At 49.0% G+C, this 24,578-nt stretch overlaps 1 protein-coding gene across 2 annotated transcripts in view; it reads left to right on the top strand.

Annotated features, from left to right (window-relative positions):
* ATP2C2 (ATPase secretory pathway Ca2+ transporting 2) overlaps positions 1-24,578 on the top strand; it is a 74,835-nt gene that overhangs the window by 19,410 nt on the left and 30,847 nt on the right. For both annotated transcript variants that reach the window (XM_043898184.1, XM_043898182.1), the window contains exons 2-10: positions 844-954; positions 3,078-3,194; positions 6,795-6,884; positions 8,188-8,223; positions 8,341-8,402; positions 11,865-11,973; positions 22,047-22,196; positions 22,272-22,340; positions 23,117-23,192. In XM_043898184.1, the coding sequence (XP_043754119.1) occupies positions 844-954; positions 3,078-3,194; positions 6,795-6,884; positions 8,188-8,223; positions 8,341-8,402; positions 11,865-11,973; positions 22,047-22,196; positions 22,272-22,340; positions 23,117-23,192 (820 nt within the window). The remainder of the gene's footprint in view (positions 1-843; positions 955-3,077; positions 3,195-6,794; positions 6,885-8,187; positions 8,224-8,340; positions 8,403-11,864; positions 11,974-22,046; positions 22,197-22,271; positions 22,341-23,116; positions 23,193-24,578) is intronic.

A 24,578-nucleotide genomic window follows, 5' to 3' on the forward strand; every position in this document is an offset into this window, starting at 1 on the left:
GTTAGGTAGAGCCTCTCCCCTTCCTCCTTCCCTGTGCCAACTACCAGGTGGAAAAGGAAAAGATGATTATCTTTTCCTGAGTATCAGAATACTAGGAATAATTTTGTAAAAATACTCACCATTCCCCTATTTCTGAGGTTACCATGTCCTCCCATGCCCTTTAGGTGTTTCATGTGACTTCTTCCCAGACCTGCTGGGCACCCAGACCTCAACTGGGTTTCCCCCTTTCCTTAGGTTATTGCAAATGTCTCCCAAAACAGGCTGTAATACCACCAGTCACCATCAGGAACCACTCTCTGTGGTTTGGTACATTCTTAACTGAGAATCCCAGAAGTTCAAGGTCCAGGGTTCTAAATCTGTAAATTGTTGCCTGCTCTGTCAGCTTTGTGATTTTCTGTTCAATAAAATAAATTTCTTTGAAAACAGATGCATCGGTAACAGCCAACAGTTGGAAACAATCCATCAGCAGTAAAACAGAAAAATAAATTGTGCTATACTCATTTGGTGGAATACTATGCAGCCATGAAAATTAGCAAACCATCACCACACACACCATCATGCCTGAATCTCACTAATAACCTTGAATCAAAGAAACCAAACACAAAAGCATATATATTGCATGTTACCATTTACACAGAATTCCAACCCCAGCAAAATAAATCTGGGGGCTGTTTATGTTAATATGTATTTCTCAATTTGGAGGCTGGTTATATGGGTCAGTGTGTAAAAATTCGAGCTATACACTTCAGATCTGCACGCTTTCTCCGTGTGTTATACATTAAAAAGACATATCCATATAAGACCAGTGTACCTAAGAGCAATCCTTTTTTTTTTTTCTCACAGATTGATGGACAAAATGAGTTGAAAGCCATCGAGAAAGAGAAGACGGTGGTGGCTCTGGCACCCAAGGAAGCAAGCAAATGCCACAGAGAGGACCTAGCCAAAGCATTTTACGTAAGAACTGAGTTTGTCTCTGAGGCCTGGGGCGGTGGGGTTTTCAGATTAAGAGGAAAGCAGCTGGAGGTCCTGAAAATGGCTTCACAATCCTGAGCTGTGATACATTGTTATCATCACTGTTAGAAAATACTCCTGCTGTTGAACCTTCTGAGTCCCCACCAGGAAGGGCACCCACGTGGATGGCCGTGAACCCTGGAAGCCCTTCCTGGAGGCCGGGATCCTCCCAGCTTTCTCTGCATGTCTCTTTCTCTCTCTATCTTTAGTTTTGGTTAGAAGATAGTTTACAATGCTGTGTCAGTTTCTGCCACACAACACCCCAAATCAGCTCTAAGTATAAATATGTCCCCTCCCTCTTGATGAGAGACCGAGAGTGCCTCAGGGGACCCCCAAGTTTCCGCAGCAGCCCAGTCAGCGTTGAATCTGGGTGTTTTGACATTCAAGCTCAAACTCTTCACCACCCGCCATTCCCACCCTTTGTGTTTTATAATTCATGGTGTTGCCGGTGACCGAAACCAGCTTCTCACGTTTCTTCTGGTGAATTTGGATTCCTGGCCAGGACAAGACAAAAGCCACACCAAAGACCACTTCCAGTCCACGAGGCTCCCCTGTGAGGCTGAAGGAGTTGGCTTGCTTTATGGTTTCAGTTATCTTTACTTAGCCAAGCAAACATGGTATGTGTGGGTGTGTGTTGACTCATAACCCACCACACTTTGGGAAAGCCAATAAAAATCCACTAATAGAAGGTCACATGCCACAATTTCAAAGAAGTTGGAGGTCAGTGTTTCAGGCCAGCCTTTCCTTGAGAATACTCAAAAGCCCATTTAAATTCAAGTCCCACTTGTTAGCATTTGGAGAGGGGAAGGAAATGTGTTTTCCTTGCCTAGACATTTTCCCCTACCTAGGAAAAAGCATGTTTTTTTTGCTCTATTCAAAAGAATCTAGAAACAAGCCCAGCCTTCCCATCACCTCAACCATCTGGTAGAACTTTTTTGTTTTGTTTTTGCTCTATTTATTTATTTTTGGCTGCATCAGGTCTTCATTGCAGCCACAGGCTTAGTTGCCCTGAGGCAGGTGGAATCTTAGCTTCCCAACCAAGGATCAAACTAGTATCCTCTGCATTGGTAGGCGGATTCTTAACCACTGGACCACCAGGGAAGTTCCTGGTAGAGCTTTCTTATCAACTTTTTAAAGACAGTGAAGCTTTGGTTGCCACCAGGGCAACAAAGTTTCCTTACATAGTTATTGACTCTTAAATCATCTATATTTAATGTCAGTTTGTATAAACAGCTTGAAATTGTATCTGGCACAAGGTATGCATGATGGAATCATGGAGCTTTTTTTGTTTCTAAGGGCAGGTCTTTTTTGTTTGTTTGTTTCGAGGCAAAATACACAACCTAAAAATGACCATCTAACTACTTTTTAAGTGTACAGTTCCAAAGTGTTAGGTACATTCACATTGTTGTACAACCCATTTCCACAACTCTTTCCCTCTTGCAAAGCTGAAACTTCCATGTTAATTGCAAATAATATTCCTGTGTGTGTGTTTGTATGTCTGTGTGTCTGTGTGTGTGTACCACATTTTGCTTATCCATTCATCCATTGATGGACACTTGGGTCGCATCCACCTTTGGCTGTTGTAAATAATGCTGCTACGAACATGGATAGACAGATATCTCACTGAGATTGGTTTCCAATTCTCTTGACACATACACCCAGTAGTGGAATTGCCAGATCATAAGGTGGTTCTATTTTTAATTTTTGGAGGTACTTCCACACGGCAGCTGCACCATTTTACCTTCCCAGACTCATCTTCCTAAAGATGAAAATGTAAGTGTTCCTGCATCTCCAGGTGTTCATGCTATAATTGCAGACCCTGAAATGTAGAGCCAACGCTGTCTTCTCTGTAGTATCTGTAGGGCAGAAGTGTGGGCTCATTGAAGAAGAATGAGATTGTAGGTCTCCTTCTGTCTCTGCCCATTTGCTTGGGGTCCCTGAGCTGGTCCCCTCTCCTCTGTGGACAGCCCATTTTCCTTGATCATCATGGAAGCGGCTGGCTTCCAGAGTGGGAATCCTGTGACTTGGGCTCCTTGATCTTTACCTGCCCGTCCTTCTCCCTCCAGGTAGATTTACAGAATGGGCTGTCAGAGTTCTCGGTGACGCAGCGCAGGCTGGTCCATGGCTGGAATGAGTTTGTTGCTGATAACACGGAACCTGTGTGGAAGAAATATCTCGATCAGGTGGGACCATGGCCGTCATTCTGTGCATTAACCAGTGTAGCCCCGGGGGTGAGGAAGGGAGCCGCCGTTCATTGTGTAACTGTGGACTGAGAGTGTCCGTGGATGAATCTCAGCACATGGGACAGCTATACTACAAGGTCAAAGGAGGCTTGCCCCTTTCAGGCCACTCCTAGCTGAGAGCTGGGCTCACTCACTACCTTGGCGGCCACAGTCACAAATAATAGTCATTCCATTCATAGAGGTAACCATGTGCCAGGCACCACGCTAAGTAAAAAAGTAAACCTCAACTTACTCTTCCTCCAGATCACTACTTTGAGATGTGGTGGTTTAGTCACTAAGTTGTATCCGACTCTTGCAATGCCATGGACTGTAGCCAACCAGCCTCCTCTGTCCATGGGGTTCTCCAGGCAAGAATACTGGAAGCAGGCTGCCATTTCCTTCTCCAGGGCATCTTCCCAACCCAGGGACCAAACCCGGGTCTCCTGCATTGCAGGCAGATTCTTTACCAACTGAGGAGAGTGAAATACAGAGAAGCTGAAACATTCTCAGATTGTGTAGGGCTGCCAGATTCAGCCAAGAAATTTACAGATGTCTGTTACATTTGAAATTCAGATAGATAAGCAAAGGATAGTTTTTTTAGTGTATGTTCCAAATGTTGCATGGGACCTACTTGTACTTAATTTAAAAAGCCCCTTGTTTATCTGAAGTTCACATTTAACTGAGTGTCCTGTAGTTTACCTGGGAGCCAGGGTCCAGAGTCCCGCAGTGTTAAGTGTTGCTGCTGGGAAGTGAAGCCAGGCAGCTGGCTCCAGAGCCCCTGGCCCTCTTAGCCTTTGCCACTGGTGCTGAATACACGTTGTATCAGTCAAATGCCTGGAAACCACGGGAAAGAAGGGGAAAAAAATAGAAATAGATCCTGCTGCAAGTTCCAGTGTAGAAATCAACACCCCACCTCCCACCCAGGACCAGCTCAGAAAGCTCCAGCTAACAGGCAGAATTTCCCAGATACCTGAAGCCACAGTTGCCTCAGTTTCCCCTCCCTGGCTTTTGCACCCTCTCCCATCCCTGACACCTGCCTCTCAGTCAAGCTCAGGGATACCCCAGGCTTCTGCTGCCTTCCCATGGCTCCTGTTTAAGGCTTCCTTGATTGGTCAGTTCAGGGACCAATCGCAGCCCTCCTTGTAGCATCCTCACTCTCCTGTCTCCTCCTGTCCCCACCCTGCTCATTGGTTAGTTCTCAGAGCCCTACGGATGTCATTCATTGACGCATTTTGGCACCAGAAGAGGCTTCTAGGTATGCAAGTGACTCTGGCCAACCCAGAAATTTCCTGGAATGCCAGTGTTGGGAAGAGGCAGCAGAGGCTCCTGGAAGTTGAAGTTCAGGGAAGGAGGCTGACACATGGGCCGTGGGGGACCTTCTCCCTTCTGGAGTAGGACCTTGGTCACTTCTGCCCTGGCTGCCTCTTCCACTAGGCCCTGCTCACCTGGCCTCTGCCCTGCCAAGACCTCACACCCAGGGCTGTCAGCCAGACTCCAGCCAGGACCTTTCCACGAATGAAATCTCTTCAGTTTCTAAGAGCAGGAAACATGCTTATTCATCCTAACCTCATCGGTTCAAGGATCCATCTCAGGGTATCCCTGTGGGATTGGAAGGCAGCTCCCGATGCCCGTGTTTCCTCGCCCTCGATGAACACAGGAAGTCCATGCGCCCTCACTTATTAATTCTTTGTGTTCATTGAGCACTTGCTCCATGCCAGATGCTGTGGTTCTCCTGTCTGTCTCCTCTAGTGACAGGGAGCTCACCACTTCACAAGGCGATCCTGCTTCTCCATCTCAGAAGACTTACCACTAGGAATTCTACCTTAGCATGGCCCCAAATCCCTGCCCCGGAGTCACGAAGCAGAGGTAGATTAGAGTCAGGCCGCCGGGTTTGATCCTACTTTCCAGCCTTGTGACTTTGAGTCTGCGACTGATCTGTCTTGAGCCTCAATTGTCCCCATTTAGGAAATGGGGCTAGTAAGTCCCTCCTGTTCTGAATTTTACATAAGAGGAAGCTGAGCCTGTATTACATGCTTAATAAAGGTTGCCCCCAGCCCCAGTGTCTGCCAGCTAGCCTTGGTTCGAGCGTAACTGTTAAGAGCACAGGTTTTGGAGTTGCCTGATCTAAATGAATCCACGGCAATTCAGTTTCTTTCAGAAACTTGGGTTGGTCATTTACCATCAAGCAGGACCACTTAACAGTTCCTGTGTCATGGGGTTGTGAAAGTCACTCAGTCGGTTCCGACTCTTTGCGACCCCATGGTCTATACAGCCCGTGGAATTCTCCAGGCCAGAACACCGGAGTGGGTAGCCTTTCCCTTCTCCAGGGGATCTTCCCAACCCAGGGATCGAACCCAGGTTTCCCGCATTGCAGGCAGATTCTTTACCAGCTGAGCCACAAGTGTCATGGGGTTGGGAGGAGCCTATAAAATGATGCAGTAAAGTGCTGAGCACAGGGCGTGGCTTGGAAGAGGAGCTCGGGAAATGCTGGTTATTTGGGCTCTTACTGCTTGTTGTAATAAATCTCTGGTGACCATCCCTTCCGCACATAGTAAGGTTTCAGCAGACTGCTTTCTGCCTGTCCCCCTTTAGGTGTGGGCTTAAAAGGGGCCCCATCAGAGCCAGAAGTGTCTCATTATTTATAGCCAGGGCGGCACTATTGGCCCATGGTGGGGTCTCCGCATTGGGCCTGACACCTGTGAGCCATGTCTCATGGTGACTCACTGTGTCTGTTGGAGCAAGGCGGGTGTTTGGCATGGTCTCCAGGAGGGGCAGAGGAGCCTGGTGGTGTCCCTGCTGGTCTGGAGGGCTGCTCGGGTCCAGCCCCAGGGGAGGGGGCGAGATTCTGGGCTTGGGATTAGAGTTCAAGATGAGGCCAGTGCCTGGTCCCAGCTGTTCAGAGTGGCCCGAGCCAGGCTGAGGACCTCGGAGCTAACCCTGAGCCCGTGGCTGGAGGGGTCCCTTGTGCAGACACGGGCCTGCTGCTCTTGGGGAAGTTTCCCATCAATCTTTCCAGGGCTGGGCTGGGACACGGGGGTCATCACACTTCCAGAAAGCCGGCTTGCCTGGGGGCCCCGGCGCTCCAGTATGAGACACTTTAGTAGGAGTCAACCCCCAGAGACCTACTGGAGAGCTTCCCACAAAATCCTGAAAGCTGCATCAAAGTTTCTGAGATGGGCCTGTTGTGAATGGAGCACCCAGGATGCTGGCCCAGGGCCAGCGTCCCACCAGAGGGGCAGGTTCTGACCTGGAGCGGCGAGGAGACGTGGCAAGATGAGACCAAGAACGGAAGGCAGGGCCAGGGCTGGTGTCTTGGTGACAGGGACACTGTCGAGATGACCCCAGGAAGCCGGTGTCGGGTGGACCGCGCTGGTGGGTCTTCAGGTGGAGGAGAACCATCGGGTGGTGACAGTCCTCCCCTCCTGGCCCTCAGATCACTGTAGGGCCGGCCTGAAAGCCAGGTTCTGGGCGCAGAGCTGACGCCGCTCCACTAGAGCAGGCCTGGTCTCTGATGTCCGTGAAGCTAGACAAGATCCCACCACACTGCTTTTCATTTTTCAGTTCAAGAACCCCCTGATCCTGCTGCTCCTGGCCTCTGCCTTGGTGAGCGTCCTCACAAAGAAGTACGAGGACGCCATCAGCATCGCCGTGGTGAGTGCGCCCCATGGGAGTCACGGGAGTTGGGGGACAGTGCCCCCCCATCCCAGACCTGGCTGCCGAGGTCCTGCTGAGTCTCTGCTTATCATTGTTATGCAAGGAGAAAAAACGAGGCTGTAAAAAGAAGAAAAAAAGTAGAAAACACAGCATAAAGAAAGGATAAGAAGTGTCCATGTTCCTCTACCTCACGAAGAGCTGACTCATTGGAAAAGACCCTGATTCTGGGAAAGACTGAGGGCAGAAGGAGAAGGGGCAACTGCTAGCCTGTGAGGCTGTTTGAATTCAAGTTAAATAAAGTGAGGAATTCGATTTCTTGGGTGAAGTCAGCACCACAATTCGAAAGCATCAGTTCGTCAGCGCTCAGCCTTCTTTATGCTCCCCAACTCTCACATCTGTACATGACTACTGGAAAGACCATAGCTGTATCTTGTTCCAAAATGTTTTCATTGCCCTGAAAGGAACCCCCGTACTCATTAAACAGTCATTCCCCTCCACCGCCACCAGCCCCTGGAAACTACCATCTGCTTTCTGTGTATCCGGATTTACCTATCCTGGGTAGTTCTTATAAACAGAATCCTACGCCGTGTGACCTTTTACACGTGGCTCTTATATGTGACCTTTTGTTTAATGACTTTCATTCCTGCTTCCTTCTATCTGTCAAATGCTGTCTTTTGAAATACGAAAACAGATTCCTTCCGTGCAGTGGAATTCAGAGCTTCTGTTCGAAAGCCTGAGGCTAGATCCACATCTTCTGATGTGAAATCATGTTTATTAGAAGCTTTGTATTTGTTTGTTCAGTCACTGATTTGTGTCTGACTCTTTGTGATCTGTGGATGGCAGCATGCCAGGCTCCTCTGTCCTTCACTGTCTCCTGGAATTTGCTCAAATACATGCCCATTGAGTCAGGGATGCTATCTAACCATCTCATCCTCTGTCAGCCCCTTCTCCTGCCCTCAATCTTTCCCAGCATCAGGGCCTTTTCCAATGAGTCGGCTTTTCGCGTCAGGTGGCCAGTTATTAAATGCTGGTGAGATATAAATGATCGGATCTATACTGTATCATCCTGTGTTACAAGTGTATCTATGCCAAAAAATCTAGAAAGATAACCCCCAAATGTGAACCTCTGGAGGCAGAATTGGGGCTGCTTTTTTGGCTCCTCTGTTTTCTAAATCTCTGCACACAGTGCTCTATTTTGCAAGGAAAAAGGAAATACATTTTGGAAGACAGTGTCCTCCCCTGGATCACTTACCTGCTCATTGGCAATGGGTGTTAACATGCCCTCCCGTCTGCCCCCTAGGCTGTGCTGATCGTGGTCACCGTTGCCTTCATCCAGGTGTGTATATGTGCCCTGAGTTCCCGGGCGGGGTCACCTGGGCTGATGGGAGCTTTGTGGGGGCCCCCCCAGCCCCTCACCCCGCTTAAACACAGTGTTGCGTGTGCTTCCGGCCAGGAGTACAGGTCAGAGAAATCTCTGGAAGAGCTGACAAAGCTGGTTCCTCCTGAATGCAACTGGTAAGTCGGAGACCTCCAGCCCACCCCAGGACTTTGTGGTTCATCAGAGGAGTCAGTGGGCTGGCGAGTTTGGCAAAACGTTGGCCACCTTTATATCCTCTGCCGTGTGATACGGGAGAACCATGTCTTACTGCTGCTGCTGCTAAGTTGCTCCAGCCGTGTCCGACTCTGTGCGACCCCATAGACAGCAGCCCACCAGGCATGTCTTACTAGGGGTTAGCAAACCTGATCGCTGCCCCGCCAGCAGATTGCTGTGTGTCCTTAGATGTGTCGTTCAGCCTCTCTGGGCCTCCACACTGTCACTGGTGTCTAATCAGGGTGCCCAGCCTGGGGGCCATGGATGGCAGGGCTTTGGGAAGAGGGTGGCCCACGAAACCTGTGATGAAGTGTGCAAAGTTGTGTGCATTTTTCCTAGAAGGCATTTGACAGGTTTCCTGAGGCTGAGAAGAAGCTGAGGGGCAGGGCTTTAATGATAAGCTGAGCCTCAGAGCTCTGACTGAAGCGGGTGGACAGGTCGGTGATGAACCCTGGCCATTTGCTCAGCTACCCACCAGCCTCTTTCCCACCCGAACATTCCTGCTTTGCCTTTTGTTATCACATCACCCTCCCCAAAGACATTTAAAAAGGAAAGACAAGAATGTCTCCCCTTACCTCCTGGGCTTGTCTGCTTAGCCCAGTGCTGTGCGAGGGGACTCCCTGGAAGATTCTATCACATGCACTGCCCGGGACAGCATCACTAGTCACATGTGGCTGTCATTTTATTTAAGTTGAACTCAAGCAGCCTCACAGGCTAGTGGCTGCCGTCACAGATAGCTCAGCTTAGAGGGTTTGCAGGGGCCGCTGCCCTTGGTCAAGGAAACAGCAGAGGCTGAAGTGAGAATGTTGCCGGCCTGCTGGTGTGTGTGTGTGTGTGTGTATGTGCGTTTCTATTGAATTTTTTAGTGTACCCACAATCTCCAACCAGTTATTCTCCTTGTAAACATGAAACCACTCTGGAAAAGGCCCAGGTCTTCTCCCTCACCCCTCCTGGCATCAGCTAAGGTTGTCTTAAGTCATCTGTCTTTCCCAAATACACACTGCCACTCATAAGAAAGTCACCGCAGGTATCTCGTGATCCAAGGTACTTTGGAAGGATTTCAACAGACAGTAACTCTCTTTTATCCAAAGGATAAGCTGAGAGAAAGAACCTTAACATATATTTGGATACAGATGGCGTAATTGAGCATAGAGCTGGAGGATAGAAATGTCTAGTGAGAAGTCCCTCCTCTCAAGGAATCAGCAAGTGAAGAGTGTGTGTGTGAGAGAGAGAGAGAGAGAGAGAGAGATACAAGGCGGAGAATAATGAGTAACGAAGTAGAGACCAAAAGAGCATGCTGTGAAAGCCTGAGAGGCATGAGTCAATTCTAGAAGGTTCTTTGGGGGGCAGGAAAAATGTCTGGGCTTAATGATGGGATGAACAAGGTGTCAGAAATCCAGACGTGTGATGTGTGACGTAATCCTATAAGCAGACAGAAGCATCCATGATTTATGGGGTTTGATGAGCTGATCTTAAGTTTAAATATCAAGTCTTGGCCTTTCAGGCAAATAGTATGCATTATTGATGTCCCTGGGAGTTGCTTCTGAAAGACAATTTTATTTTCAAGAGCAGCAGAGGCAGGCAGCCTGGGAGAGTTGAAAGAGCAGTGAAGGGACACAGCCTCCCTCCCCGAGCCCCTGAGACCCACGTCACAGAACGGGAGAAGCATCTGCCCTGCAGACCCTTCCTGTGTTACCTCCATCCTTTGTGCATTCATTAAATATTTACAAAGCACCCACTGTGTGCAGGGTGATGTTGTCCCAGGTGAAGAGATGGGAAAGCCCTGGCCTTTGGACCTGTCACACTCCTAACAGGGGAGGCAGATAATGAAGTGAAGGAATGAAATGATTTTGGAATGAGGCAGGTGCATTAAAGCCAAAAAGACTGAAAGCCAAAGCCACACAAAAATTAAAGAGAACCTCGTAGAGATGGCAGTGACTGGTGGAGGTGTGGGAACAACCCTGATAGCTGGCTGGCAGGTTCCCCTGCTCTGACATTTAAGGTGGAGCTGAACTTTAAGTTGAGGTCTGATAAATGGCAGGGGCCAGCTGTGGGAAGAGTTGAGAGAAGAGCAGACGTATATCTGATAGGTGCTCTTGGCTATAAAACCCAGAAAATTCAGCTGCACAAATCACAAGGAAACTGTGTTGTCTTATGGCAAGGGATCTGAAGTGAGGGGCCAGTGGGGTTAGTTAATTCAAGATGGCATCAAGGACCTGGTCCTTTTATCTCTTTACTATGTCATCCTCAGCTTGCTGGCTTTGTTCTTATACTGGATTCCCTCATGACCCCAAGATGGCTGCCATAGCTCCAGATGTCACAACCAGACATGATAAAGATGAAAAAGCCCAACAGAAGAGGTCATGTGTATGCATAAAGAATGAGAAAATCTTTCTCTTGAGCCCCTGCCAAATACCACTCCTGTCTCTTAGGCCAGTGTTGTAGATCATGCCTGTGTCTATGTCGGTCATGGGCAGGGGATGGGATCACCCTGACTGTCTCAGCCTGTCAGGACCCACCCCCTGGAGCACTCTGCTGTGGGGAGAAAGGAAGGTATCTGAATAACTGCATTCTGTTAACAGGAAAGAGAGAGTGTCTGCTCCACCAATCAAGGTCCACAAAGACCTTGAGACTAGAAATATCTGGGTGTACTCAAGGGGGTGAATGACAGGAGGTAGGATGTCTGGGTCTAACTCCCAGGCTCTTGGAGAGGGTTTGGAGCTGGAGGAAGTTGTGATCTGATTTTGTGCTTTAAGAACTCTCTGGCTGCTACATGAAGGAGGCCCAGGGAGGAGCATGGGTCCAGCTGGGGGGTCCTGCCATGTTGGGTAAGGAGCAGCACGTTGTGGGTTCAGTGGGAACCCGTACACAGAAGCATGTCTATGTCTAACAGCAAACAGCCGTGAAGAGCAGTCCCAGGCCTGGGGGGTGGGGGTGGTGCTCCCTGGCTTCTTGGGCACTTAAGATGCTCCTCCTGGCTTTAACAAGGTTCTGCTGTCCCTGAGGTCGGAGCTGAGCTCTGCACACCAGAGCGCTGTGTTCTCTGAGGACAGAAGCACCGCCAGCTGCCGGCTTTGTCGAGGAGCTGTTTCTCTAGACCTGCAGAAGCTTCTGGAGGCCATGTGGTCCCACCTTGTTTCCAAGCAGGGTGAACAGTATTCACCCACTTTTCAAATGAAGCCCAAGTTCTCCTAGGACCCAAGCTCTTTCCCAAGAGCCTTTTAGGACATGTGAATTTAAAAAATAATAAAACCATTAAGGCACAAGCATTTGTCCACATCGGAAAGAGAAAATGTATTTCTGTAACCTTTGCTCAAGCTTATCAAAGTGCCTGAAATTGAGATGTCAACCAGGATGCTTTTGTTTCCTCCCCTTTTAAAACGCAGCATAAGAGAAGGAAAGCTCCAGCACCTGCTAGCTCGAGACCTGGTACCCGGAGACATCGTGTCTCTCTCCATCGGAGACCGCATCCCTGCCGACATCCGTCTCACAGAGGTGAGGGGTCCAGACCCGGGTCCAGCGGCCGTGCAGACACTTGGATTCTTGGAGGCAGGCATTCTCTCTTTCTTGCACACACGTGTACACAGACATAGGCATATGTGCACAGAAGCAGAAAGTTAGCAAGCAAGCCAATTTTAAGCACAAAGCTCCTCCAATGGCATTTCATTAATTATGTATTCTCATGTAAGTATAAGCCTAACACGTGTTGGTTATGTGATTTTCTAGCTTGTAGCCTACTACAGTAGTGAACTGAACCATGGTGGGGCTGAGGAATGAGGGAGAAGTTGCTTCTAGAAACAACCACACTGATGGCAGACAGAAGCACTGTTAGGCTGCTTAATCTCAAGGATGAGCACAACCAGTCCAGCCGTAAAATGTAGCACAAGCTTCTGTTAAGGGCGCAGTTTGGGACATCGGGTGTGGGGCTGCGTTCCCAACCTTTGCGGATCTCAGGGTGTCACGACCTCACAGAACGTTCTCTGAGGCTCTCGAAGATAATCCTGAATCCTCAAGGAAAGGAAGAAAAAAAAAGGTGAAATCAGGTTCAGAGAGATCCGTTGATGGGAGTAACCTATTTTATGATCCCTGCCAAGAAGGTTTAAGGATTGTTCAAAGCTTTTAGTGATAAAGGATTAAGCCCAGGTTATCGGCCCGATTTATTTATTTAAGGAGGACGTGTTCTCTGGGTCAATAGCAGGCTGTTGGAAGGGTGGCCTGGAGAGAGGTGGGGAGTGGAGGGAGACAAAAGAGACTGGAGCCGACCTCCGGGACCTGCGCTCACGGCACCCTGAGCCTGTCTTTGGAGGTGAGGCAGGGGCCAGAGGGCACCCGGGCTTTCCAGCCCTGCTGCCCCTGTGTTCAGATCCCCAGGCAGGGCAGGATGAGGGTGAACAGCGAGTGTACCCCACACCAGGGTGAATTCCTCTCCGTCTGCTTCTCCCCACACGAGCATCTGGCCTCCAAGTTCAGGGCATATGGTTCCCAGTAGAGGAGCTGCTGTCCAGTGGCCAAGCCCCACATGCAGGGAAAGCTGGGGAAACCAATCTGACACTGTCCACGCCTCCCTAGGGATGGGCTCTTCCCTGCAACGTGGAGGAGTCCCCAGGTACGGGGCGGGGTGTCCACATAATGGGCATCTGATAAGCAGGACGCACGTATACTGTGGACGCTACAAGGAGGCAGAGTGGTGAAGTGGTTAGTGCCCTGGGGCTGGGCTTTAGCCAAGTCCCATCCTTCAGAAGCTGTATGACCTTGAGCAAGTAGCTTAACCTCTCTGTGCCTCAGTTTCCTCATCTGTCAGAGGGGTTAATGTTCATTCCCAACTCAAGGGTCTCGCTGAACTGAGCTAAGACCATCAGCCTGCTTGTGCAGCCCCCCAAGGTGGGGACAGAGTCCTGAATATCAGCCGTTGATTAAACTGTTTATCATTACCAGGCTTGACAACAGTTCCTTGAAAGAATTTTTGAAACCCCAAATAACTCCTCTCCTACTTCAACTGGTTTTCTTCCTGCCCTGCTTCTATCAGATTAGATGGTACCTGGTCATTGCCAGCATGAGGACTTTTTCAAGGCTACCGGCCACCAACACTCTGCAGATTTCCTCTCTGGTCCTTTTGCAGTCAGTAGCTTTGTTTACTCATAGTAGAATTTGTTTAAAAAATGATTTTATTTATTTGGGTGTGCTGGGTCTTCCTTGCTGCGTGTGGGCTTTCTCTATTGTGGCGAGCAGGACTGCTCTCCCGTTGCGGTGCAAGGGCTTCTCATTGCAGCAGCTTCTCTTGATGTGGAAGCTCTCTTGAGCTCTAGAGCATCCGGACTTCAGGAGTTGCCTCACGTGGGCTCAGGAGTTGCAGCTCCTGGGCTCGAGAGCACAGGCTCAGTGGGGCTTCATTGCTCCGGGGCACTGAAGCAACCGCCTGCACTGTCCAAGGGTCAACCGTATGTAACAATCAGATCGGCGCTAGCTCCTGTGTAAAAGCCGCCTTGCTTCGTCTCCCAGTGACCTTAAGAGGACAGTGGGACAGTCCTTCTTTTACAGTGAGGACACAGAAGCCTGGAGGGCTGAGCTCACACAGTCAGTGGGGCAGAGGGGACTTGAACCGGGCCACCTGGCTCCGGAGCCCAGGTCCTTCACCACGGACTCCAGGCCCTGTGTCGATGCAAACAATCGCTAATAAGAACAGAGCACATGAGCCAAACTGAGGACTGTAGCCCAGGAGACAGGCTCGCCATAGCCCAGACAGACTGCTCCGGAAAAGCATGGTTTTCAGCGCTGTTTTGTATCCTGTCACAACAAAGAAAAAGAAATTCCATCAAACATGGCAGGGGTACATTCCTTCAAGGTCGCCAAAAGGACAGATTAGCACGTATGCAGTGAGAGGCAGGACCCTGGCATCTGGGAAGAGAGCCTTATCTCGGAAGGAGTCCTGGCTTAGAGGCATTCACCCCTATCTTCAAAGTGAGCGCTCTTTGCTTCTGGGTAACGCGTCCTTCTTTGATGGTGAAAGCAGGTGTACCATGTACGGTGCGCACAGGCTGTGCTGCTGATCATAAAGTCCAAGCCAAGTCATAAATGCCAGACTGGCGTCCCCACTCCATCACCTCTTTCCCGACAGCCGGCTCTCCGGACTTCCTTCCTGGCTCTCTGACTTTCCCCCCAGGTTTCCTCAGTATGTCCAGTTCTAGAGCTGCTGAGCAAATTGTTACACACTTGGGGCGTAAACAACAAGAGTGTGTTATCTTACAGGCTGGAGGTCAGACTCAAACTCAGTTTCACTGGGTGGAAATCAAGGCGTTGGCATGACTGTGTTTCCCATTCCCAAGCTTCAGGGGAAAATTGGTTCCCTTGCATTTTTCAGCTTCCAGGGTCACCCACATTTCTTTCCTCGTGCCCCCGAATCGCTCCAACCACTGCTTCTGTCTTTTTATTTCCGTCTCTCAGACACTGCTCTGATTCCCCTCTCGTAAGGACCCCTTTTAAAATCACTTGATGTCTTTTTTCTTCTAATTAATTAATTTATTTGGATGCCCCGGGTCTTAGTTGCGGCATGAGGAATCTTTTAGCTGTGCCATATGGGTTCTAGTTCCCTAACCAGGGCTCGACCCTCGGGCCGCTGCATTGGGAGCGTGGAGGCCTGACCCCTGGACCAGCTGGGAAGTCCCTGTAATGACATTTAGGGCCCCCCAGGATCATCCAAGCTAATCTCCCCGTGGCAAACCCATCCGTTTAATCACACCTGCAAAGTTTCTTTTGCTGCTAACACAACACTTTCACAAATTCCAAGGATTAGGACTTGGGTGTCTTCAGGGATTAGATGATAGGGGGCTACTATTCAACCCACCACCCTCAAAGCCCTCCTCTAAGCCTCTCCTCCTTCCCTCCCTGCCTGAGGGCACCCCTCCCAAATCCCCATTAATCAGTCCGTCAACAAAGATTTCCTGAGAACTACTATGTGCCAGGACCTGTGCTTCGTGCTGAGGAGGCAGTGAGAACAGATGAGACCTCTGTTTTTAAGCCTGGAGTGACAGACCACATCTCCCACAGGGGACCTTGTGGGCAAAGCCCAGGGGATTCTGAACTTCCCAATCAGGACAGACTTGACTGGCCCACTGCAGTCACAGAGGGCTTCCTGGAAGCAGTGTCTTTTGAGCCATTCTGGAATGGACGTTAACCAGCTGTTCCAGGCAGAGGAGACCCAAGCTGTGTGCTCAGCCCTGACTAGGAAGCCAGATGCATTGCTGCTATCAGCTGCCTGTAATGCATCTTCACACAGGAGAGCCCTTCCTGCCATCCGGAACCTACTTCCCACCAGCTGGACTTAGCTGTCCTCATTCCTGAGGTCTCGGCCCCCATCTGTCCCCTCCACACCGGCCGCCCTGATCCCTCTCCTGAGGCGTCACCTCCCCTCCCTCTCCCCACCCTGGATTCCTGCTGTTCATTCCAGTGTCAGTTTGCTTTCCTGTCTATTGCTCCTGTCTATTGCTTCAGTTTAGTCACTCAGTTGTGTCCGACTCTTTGTGACCTCATGGACTGCGGCACGCCAGGCCTCCCTGTCCATCACCAACTCCCGGAATTCACCCAAACTCATGTCCATTGAGTTGGTGATGCCCTCCAACCATCTCATCCTCTGTCATTCCCTTCTCCTCCCACCTTCAATCATTCCTAGCATCAGGGTCTTTTCAAATAAGTCAGCTCTTCACATCAAGTGGCCAAAATATTGAGTTTCAACTTCAACTTCAGTCCTTCCAATGAACATTCAGGAGTGATTTCCTTCAGGATGGACTGGTTGGATCTCCTTGCAGTCCAAGGGACTCTCAAGAGTATTCTCCAACACCACAGTTCAAAAGCATCAATTCTTCGGCGCTCAGCTTTCTTTATAGTCCAAATCTCACATCCATACATGACTACTGGAAAAACCATAGCCTTGACTAAATAGACCTTTGTTGGCAAAGGTCCCTCCACAAAGGCAGGGAGTTTGTCTGTCTTGGTCACTACTGGATTCCCAGGGCCCAGAAGAAGGCCTGGCCCTTGGCAGGACACAGATGGACAGATAGCCCACCTCCATTCCAGCATATCCAAACCCAAACCCACCTCCCTGCCTGCATCCTTACCCCTTCCCAATCCCCTAATCCCCATTGTTCCTGTTTCTCTGGCCAGCTGTCTTCAAGGGAGGCATCTTTGTCTCATCTCTCTCTTCTTTCCTCTTTTTAAAGAAAAAAAAATAGACTCTATTTCTTAAAGTCTTTTTCTTTTTTTGACCATGCCAAGAGCTTATGGTATCTTAGTTACCCGACCATCAATCACCATGACCCATCCCTGCTGATGCTGACCTTGATCAGCTGGCTGAGGTCTGTTTTCTCACATTTTAATGTGTTACCAATTAATAGGGTGCAGATGACACCACCCTTATGGCAGGAAGCAAAGAAGAACTGAAGAGCCTCTTGATGAAAGTGAAAGAAGAGAGTGAAAAAGTTGGCTTAAAACTCATCATTCAGAAAACTAAGATCATGGCATCTGATCCCATCACTTTATGGCAAATAGATGGGGAAACAGTGAGAGACTTCATTTTGGGGGGCTCCAAAATCACTGCAGATGGTGACTGCAGCCATGAAATTAAAAGACACTTACTTCTTGGAAGGAAACTTATGACCACACTAGACAGCATATTAAAAAGCAGAGACATACTTTGCCAACAAAGGTCCGTCTAGTCAAAGCTATGGTTTTTCCAGTTGTCATGTATGGATATGAGAGTTGGACTATAAAGAAAGCTGAACGCTGAAGAAAAGATGCTTTTGAACTGTGGTGTTGGAGAATACTCTTGAGAGTCCCTTGGACTGCAAGGAGATCCAACCAGTCCATCCTGAAGGAAATCAGTCCTGAATATTCATTGGAGGGACTGATGCTGAAACTCCAATACTTTGGCCACCTGATGCGAAGAGCTGACTCATTTGAAAAGACCCTGATGCTGGGAAAGATTGAAGGCAGGAGGAGAAGGGAACGACAGAGGATGAGATGGTTGGATGACATCACTGACTCAATGGACATGAGTTTGAGTAAACTTCGGGAATTGGTGATGGGCAGGGAAGCCTGGCATGCTGCTGCCCACAGGGTTGCAAAGAGTCGGGCACGACTGAGCGACTGAACTGAACTAATTAATAGGGATTCTTTCTGTGAAAGATGCTCATGTTTGGGCAACCACAGCCGTCACTCCAGCTGGAAAGTGCCCCCATCTTATCAATCCAACAGGCCCTCAGAGGTCCTCCTCTGAGGCTCTGTTCATGGGGCTCATCCTGCCATAGGAGGAAGCTGCAGTGACCCCACACCATGTGGATCAAGACTAAACTCTGCCTTCTGACTGTTCACAGTCTGGCCTGCCCCATCGCCCCATCCCAGACCCTATGAGAGAATGGATGCCTGAGCTAAGAAAATGCAGCAGAATCCATCTCTGACATGACCTAGGCTGTGGGGCCTCGGGCAAGCTTCTGAAGCTCTCAGAGCCTCAGTTTTCTCATCTGTAGAGTGGGGATCAGAGCAGCATCTTTTCCATGGCATAGTCGTGAATGTTTCATGAGAAAAATACACTCAGCAAATGTGTGTTAGCATTAGCATACCATCAACAATAGTAATTCTTCTCTTAGTTTCTCTTGCACTCTAATTTAACATCATCCCATTTAGTACCTCACTGTCCATTTGTTTCAAGAATTTGATTTCCAAAGTTCTTGAAAAAAGAACCTGACTTAAAATTCTTTGGGCATATAATTGGCATCCACTTTAAAGTCCTGTTGACTCGGTCAATTGAAAAACTGGGTAAGCAGGTTATATTCTAATTGGTCTTCCTTTAAACAGCAAAAATCAAAATAAGCAAATCATGTGAGCCTCAGTGTGTCTGAAGGGGTTATTGTTGGAACAAGAGGAGATGTAGTTACCTTGTAGCCCAGTGTCTCCCAACACTTCCCCACAGGGTGGTCCATACACTGCAGCCCCCACTTGGAGAATGTCAGCATCCATTTGCATAGTAAAGACCCCGAGAAGTCCTGCAGTAAAGAGAACCAGTTCACTGGGTTTACTCCCATGTGTCTCAAGCTGTTTTCCACCATGGAACCCTCTTTCCACAGACCAGCAATTAACGTCCTATGAAGGAGGGTCCCCCAAGACAAGTGGGAAAATCCATTTTATACCTGGAAAAACTAAAGCTCCCCAAATCACAACTATGTGAATGTGATTTTTGTTAACATAAGAAGTCTCTAACCCTCGTGGGTCCACTAGGAAAGCAGAATGGAGGCCCAGGGGGCTTTTGGACCTGCAGTCAGCCTTCACATAGTCTGGTACAAGTGTGAAGACTAGAATTAAAAACAGAAGAGTGACTTCCCCGGCGATCCAGTGGTTAAGACTCTGCCTTCCAATGCAGGGAGTGTGGGTTCAATCCCTGGACAGAGAACTAAGATCCCACATGCTTCTGGGTATGGCCAAAGATTAAAAAAACAAAACAAAACACCCAAGACAAATTAACCCGTCTACTTCATTCCACTTGCTGCCAGTTGCTCCGTGTTCTTTCTGTCCGGCACTCCCATCCATGCGTGCTCCCTCACTGAGAGCCTTACTGTGCTTCACGTGGCCTGTATTTCTTGGACTGCAGGCTTCCCCTCCTGATGGAACTGGCCTGTCTTCTAATGTCTAATATAGTTTTGCACATTTTCCCCATGTTTATCCTTCTCTGCTCCAGACTTTTCATGGCTATATCCCAAGGTTATATCCCAATCTCTTAACCAATGCCAAACACAACTAGGTTCCAACCACACCTCCCACACATCCTCTGCTCGTCATGCTGGTCCCCACATGGGTCCCCATGTAGACCAAACCTTCTGTCTCTTTGCTCACGCCCTCTCGCATTGATGGAGTTGAGGCCCCGTGAGAGCAGGGCCAACTCTTCCCCCTCCAGCAAACCCCATGCTGGTTTCAGCACCTGGGACAGTGCCCACCTCTGTCCACTCCCGAGAACCTGTCCCCAGAGAGGATGACCCAGTTCCACTGCTCGGCATGCAGGGCTTCTGTCCTTTTAGTCTGTGGCTGGGGTGCTGGGGGAAGAGAGGTCTTTATTTACCTCCCCCCATCTCTTCCATTGCTTTGATCAAACTCATTATTACCAAGTCCACTCACCAGCAGTTCTCCAACTTGCTTTCTTTTCCCTCCTGAAAGACCTGCCTGATTCTCTTACCAGTGTCTGCTGATCCCTCAAGGCTTGTTTCATGTCCTAGAACCTCCAAGAAACTCTGCAGCTCATCCCACCCCCCCCACCACCACCACTCCACACTCCTGTTTCCTGAACCTTCTGAGACAGAATAGATCCGATTAGGGCATCAGGTTGTTCTAACTACACCTCTCAAACTCAGGCAATGGCCGGATTCTCTTTCACTGCTGATTTACCATTTTTATTACAATATAACTTCAATGGAACAAACATAAAGTTAGGTACAAAATCTATGTGCTTCAAATTAAGTGAGTTACAACTTATTCTAATTATTATCATGTCCAATTAGACCACATTTACTGGAAACGGAATCTCTATTTGCCATAGTTACTGTTGTTCAGTTGCTAAGTCGTGTCTGACTCGTTGCAATCCCATGGACTGCAGCCTGCCAGGTAGGTTGACAATAAATAGCCTTGACATACTCCTTTCCCAATTTTGAACCACAGAGGTGTGGTAGTTTCTGCTGCCTGGGACCTGTGGGGTCAACATCTGGTCATTCTGGATGACTCACTTTCTGCATTTCTCCTTTCGTTGTGGGTTAGGAGCTGCCCGTGAGCTCATATGACTTTGCGCCGATGTCCTGGAGATAAAACATGAAGATTAGTCAGTAGTTGTGTTTGCGGTGGTAGGTTGAGACAGATACATGGGCTTGAACAGGCAGGGGTTTATTCCTATTTCACGTGATGAGAGCCTGAAGGGGGAGCCGACAGGGTGGCTTCACCACAGAAGAAAGGCCCTGGGTTTCTCCCAGCCCTCCTCTCTGCCCCCTTAGGCTGTGGCATCCTGTTAGTGTCTGTAAAATGGCTCTTGGAGCTCCAGCCATGAAAACAGTGACCCAAGCAGAGAGAGAGAAAGGTGAAGGGGGCAAAGAGGACCTGTCAGCTCAGCCCCCTTCAAAGATCTGCACAAAGACCATTCATCCCATTGTCCAGAGGGTGGAGACACCGTGAGCTGCCAGAGAAGCTGGGAAACAGGGCTAATGGGGTGGGATGGGGGCCATCATCACACCCAACGCCATGGGGTTCTGTTAGGAACTTAGAGGGTTAGATGGATATTACTTGGCAAGTGGTGGCTCCTGTCATCCTCGGGGACTGGGGTCCCCTGGAAGTGTGCACATTTTTATAGGTTGTTATTGAATTGTAAAACTTGGGAGTAGAGAGAACTCACAGACTTCTGTTTGAGAAAGGCCAATCTAACTGTTCTTTTGGGAGTTTGAAGGAAGGTAACTTCTTTTAGTTGCTCTTTTTTTTTTTTTTTGCTTCAGTGAGAAGTCCCTTAGGGGCAGAGCACACCCTAGACACCTTGCACATCCTTGGCGGTCCCCGGCATGGTTCTGGCCATGGAAGACCTACCTCCTGAGTGATACCTACTGGGCCTGTGGTCACTTCCGCAAGACTTTGAATGGCTAAGAATGCAGTCTCTGGAGCCATCATGTTGGTTCAAACCTCTTCTCTGCCACTAATAAGCTGTGTAAACTTGAGCAGATTTCTTAATCAGCCCATGCCTGTTTCCCCAAATGTAAAGTGGATAAGGGACTTCCCTGGTGGCCCAGTGGCTAAGACTCTGTGCTCCCAATGCAGGGTTTGATCCCTGGTCATGGAACTAGATGCCACATGCCACAACTAAGAGTTCACGTGCTGTGACCAACAGGTCCTGCCCACCGCAAAGAAGATCGAAAACCCCCCATGTGGCAACTAAGACGGGTGCAGCCTAATCAATTAAATATTTTAAACAACATTATAAAGTGGATAAAATAATAGTGTCTTTCATGGTGGGTGTGAGGATTAAGCAAGAAGCCTTGTGAAGTGCTCTGTGCTGGACCTGGTGCATAGTAGGTGTTCTGGAAATGTCACCCTGGAAACGTCAGGAAGCGTGTGTATCTGTGACTGCATGTGTGTTTCGGGTGTTAACATGACCTTAGGCTGTCATCAAGTAACCTGGCTCAGTGCTACTCAAATCATACAATTGTGTGGGAACTCCAGGGTGGGTGGGATGTGGGAGTTAGGGGAAAAATAGGATGCTCCGAAAGGGATACTCTAATTTAACCATTGCCTAAGTTTTTTTAAAAAGTTTTTATTAAAATTTAAAAGGGTGTTAAAACAGGATTTGAGATTGCTATGTTTTCTGAAAGGGGTCCCACATTCAAAGCTTTTCTCATTCCTCGGGGCACCCGAGGCCGTGTTCTGATTCTTGTTTCCTGATTTCTTATTTGCTGTCTGTTGACCAGTGACATTAAGGTGTTAGACACTATCCTGGGCTTTGAAAACCAGCTCACAGGTTGGGGGGCTGTTACCACACCTTCTCTCGTTGCTCCCCACAGGTCACAGACCTCCTGGTGGACGAGTCCAGTTTCACGGGAGAAGCCGAGCCAAGCAGTAAGACAGACACCCCGCTGACGGGCGAGGGCGACCTCGCGACCCTGAGCAACATCGTCTTCATGGGGACCCTGGTGCAGTGCGGGAAGGGCCAGGTGAGCCCGGGGCCTTGGCGTCCCTCACCTGTGGGCCTTCAGCTCAGACCTCACACCTCTCTCTCCTGGACGCAGGGCGTCGTGATCGGAACAGGAGAAAAGTCCCAGTTCGGAGAAGTGTTTAAGATGATGCAGGCTGAAGAGGTGAGGGGCTGGGGGCGTTGGGTTCTTTCTTCTTTTTAGATTATTTGTATATTTATGGCTGCACCGGATGTTCATTGCTGCATGTAGGCTTTCTCTAGTTGCGGCGAGCAGCGGCTACTCTCCTGTTGTGGTGCTCAGGCTTCTCACTGCGGTGGCTGCTCTCATGGAGCACGGGCTCTAGGGCCCCGGGGGTTCAGTACCTGTGGCACATGGGCCCTGTTGCCTCACTGCATGTGGGATCCTCCTGGATCAGGGGTCGAACCCGTGTTTCCCCCATTGGCAGGCGGATTCTCAACCACTGAACCAGCAGGGAAGCCCTGGGTTTCTTGTAAGGTGGGGTTTGAGATGATTATCAGCTGGTGACACCTGTCCCACCTACTCCTTAGGAACAAGGATGATATGGTTAATGTGAGTACACTTTTAAAAACTTCTTACTTTGAAATACTCATTAGGATTTTTGTCAAGATATGACTTATGGTGATATACACAGATCTGAAATGTAGCAGTCCGTGGATTTCTATATATGTGCCCTGTGTAATCATCACTCAGCTTAAGATATAAAAAAGCAATCCAAGCAGGGTCTTCCCTGGCGGCCCAGTGGTTGGGATTCTGTGCTTCCACTGCAGAGGGCACGAGTTCCATCCCTGGTCAGGGAACTAAGATCCCACAAGCTACACAGTGCAGTCAAAAATGAAAAAGAGAGAGAGAGAGAGAACTGAAGCAGGAGGGACACTCCCGGATCTCATCTAACAGACCCATTGTTCTCATCCTTTCAGACGCCCAAAACTCCTCTACAGAAAAGCATGGACAAGCTGGGGAAGCAACTGACACTCTTCTCGTTTGGCATAATTGGTGGGTGAAGGAGGTTCTGCATGGGGTCCTGGTGAGGGTGGAAGAGGGGGTGGGGGTGTGTGGAAGGGAGCCATCCTGAGCACCCATAGCTGTTTCTCAAATACCTTACTACTCACCTGGGTGAGGACTGGGGTTTGGGATCAGAGGTTCTTGGTCAGCAGCGAGAGGTCTCTGTATCAGTCTGAACAAGCTAGCAGCTGTAACAAGCAGCTCCTACATTTTAATGACTTAACATGATCATAACTTATTTCTTGCTCACACTACAGTCTGTGGGCACATTCCTGGTGAAATGGCTTTCCTGGGTAGCTCACCTCCAAACCCTGACATGTGGTCCCAGGCTCCTGCTTTATTGTTGCTCTGCCTTCCTCCAGTTCCTGGGAGGGGTGGGCCATAATTCTGTTAAACCAGCAAATGGGGAAAGAAAGAACATAGAGACTTGTGGGGAGTGGGGGTGAGGGGGGAGCATTTTTTAAGGCAGGGACCAGGAAGTGAAGTCATTACTTTTGCCCATTCTTGATTGGCCAGAATGAAGTCACATGGCCTACCTAACTGCAAAGGAGACTGGGAAATGTAGTCTGGTGGTGCACCCAGCCACGTTTCTATGCTGTGCCTAGGCTTGTTCCTACTGACCTTTGGCAGCATACCAAACAGTATCCCCATGGTGCTGCAGCCCCAAATTCAGGTCTTATTCCTGAATTATACCCTGGTCCCTGCACCTGCCCCTTCCTGCTGTCTTCAGTTCTGGCTTTGAGTCTGTATCCTTTGTTCTCAGCTTTCAGGGTCAACCAGTGCCTGGGCCATTATAGATTCTCAATAAATGTTGGTTTAGTGAATAAAGGAACAAACCAGCCAACCACTGCCCATAGCACAAGCAGTGATGAGAGGAAGTTCTAGTGAGTCTGGCTAAAACTGCAGAGTGGAGAAAGTTCTTAGAAGAGGCAGCTGGCCCTCCTAGCAGCAGTTTTGTTGTGCTTCTGGTCATCCAGATGCATTGGTTCATTTAATGAATACCTTAAGACACAGTTAATCCTGCGATAGGTTCTGGGGCCACTAAGATGAGTCAGACACAGCTTCTGCCCTTTGGAGGACTCCAGAGAAATAGGAGAGAGATACCTGAACAAATATGATATGTGAAGGTAGCTGTTAATTTTATATGGGAGAGTTGAGAAGGCTCCAAAGAGGAGGTGACATTAAGTTGGGTCTTGTAGGATGGGTGGAGTTTGCCAAATTAAAAAAAGAGAAGATGGGGAATTTCAGACCAAGCAAAACACATATCCAAAGGCATGGAAGGTATCTCCCATTCCTTTACAACTTGTGAAAGTGAGGTCGCTCAGTTGTATCCGACTCTCTGCGACCCCATGGACCGTAGCCTACCAGGCTCCTCTG

The sequence above is a fragment of the Cervus elaphus genome, chromosome 4 (genome assembly GCF_910594005.1).
Source record: "Cervus elaphus chromosome 4, mCerEla1.1, whole genome shotgun sequence".
Lineage (NCBI taxonomy): Eukaryota > Metazoa > Chordata > Mammalia > Artiodactyla > Cervidae > Cervus > Cervus elaphus.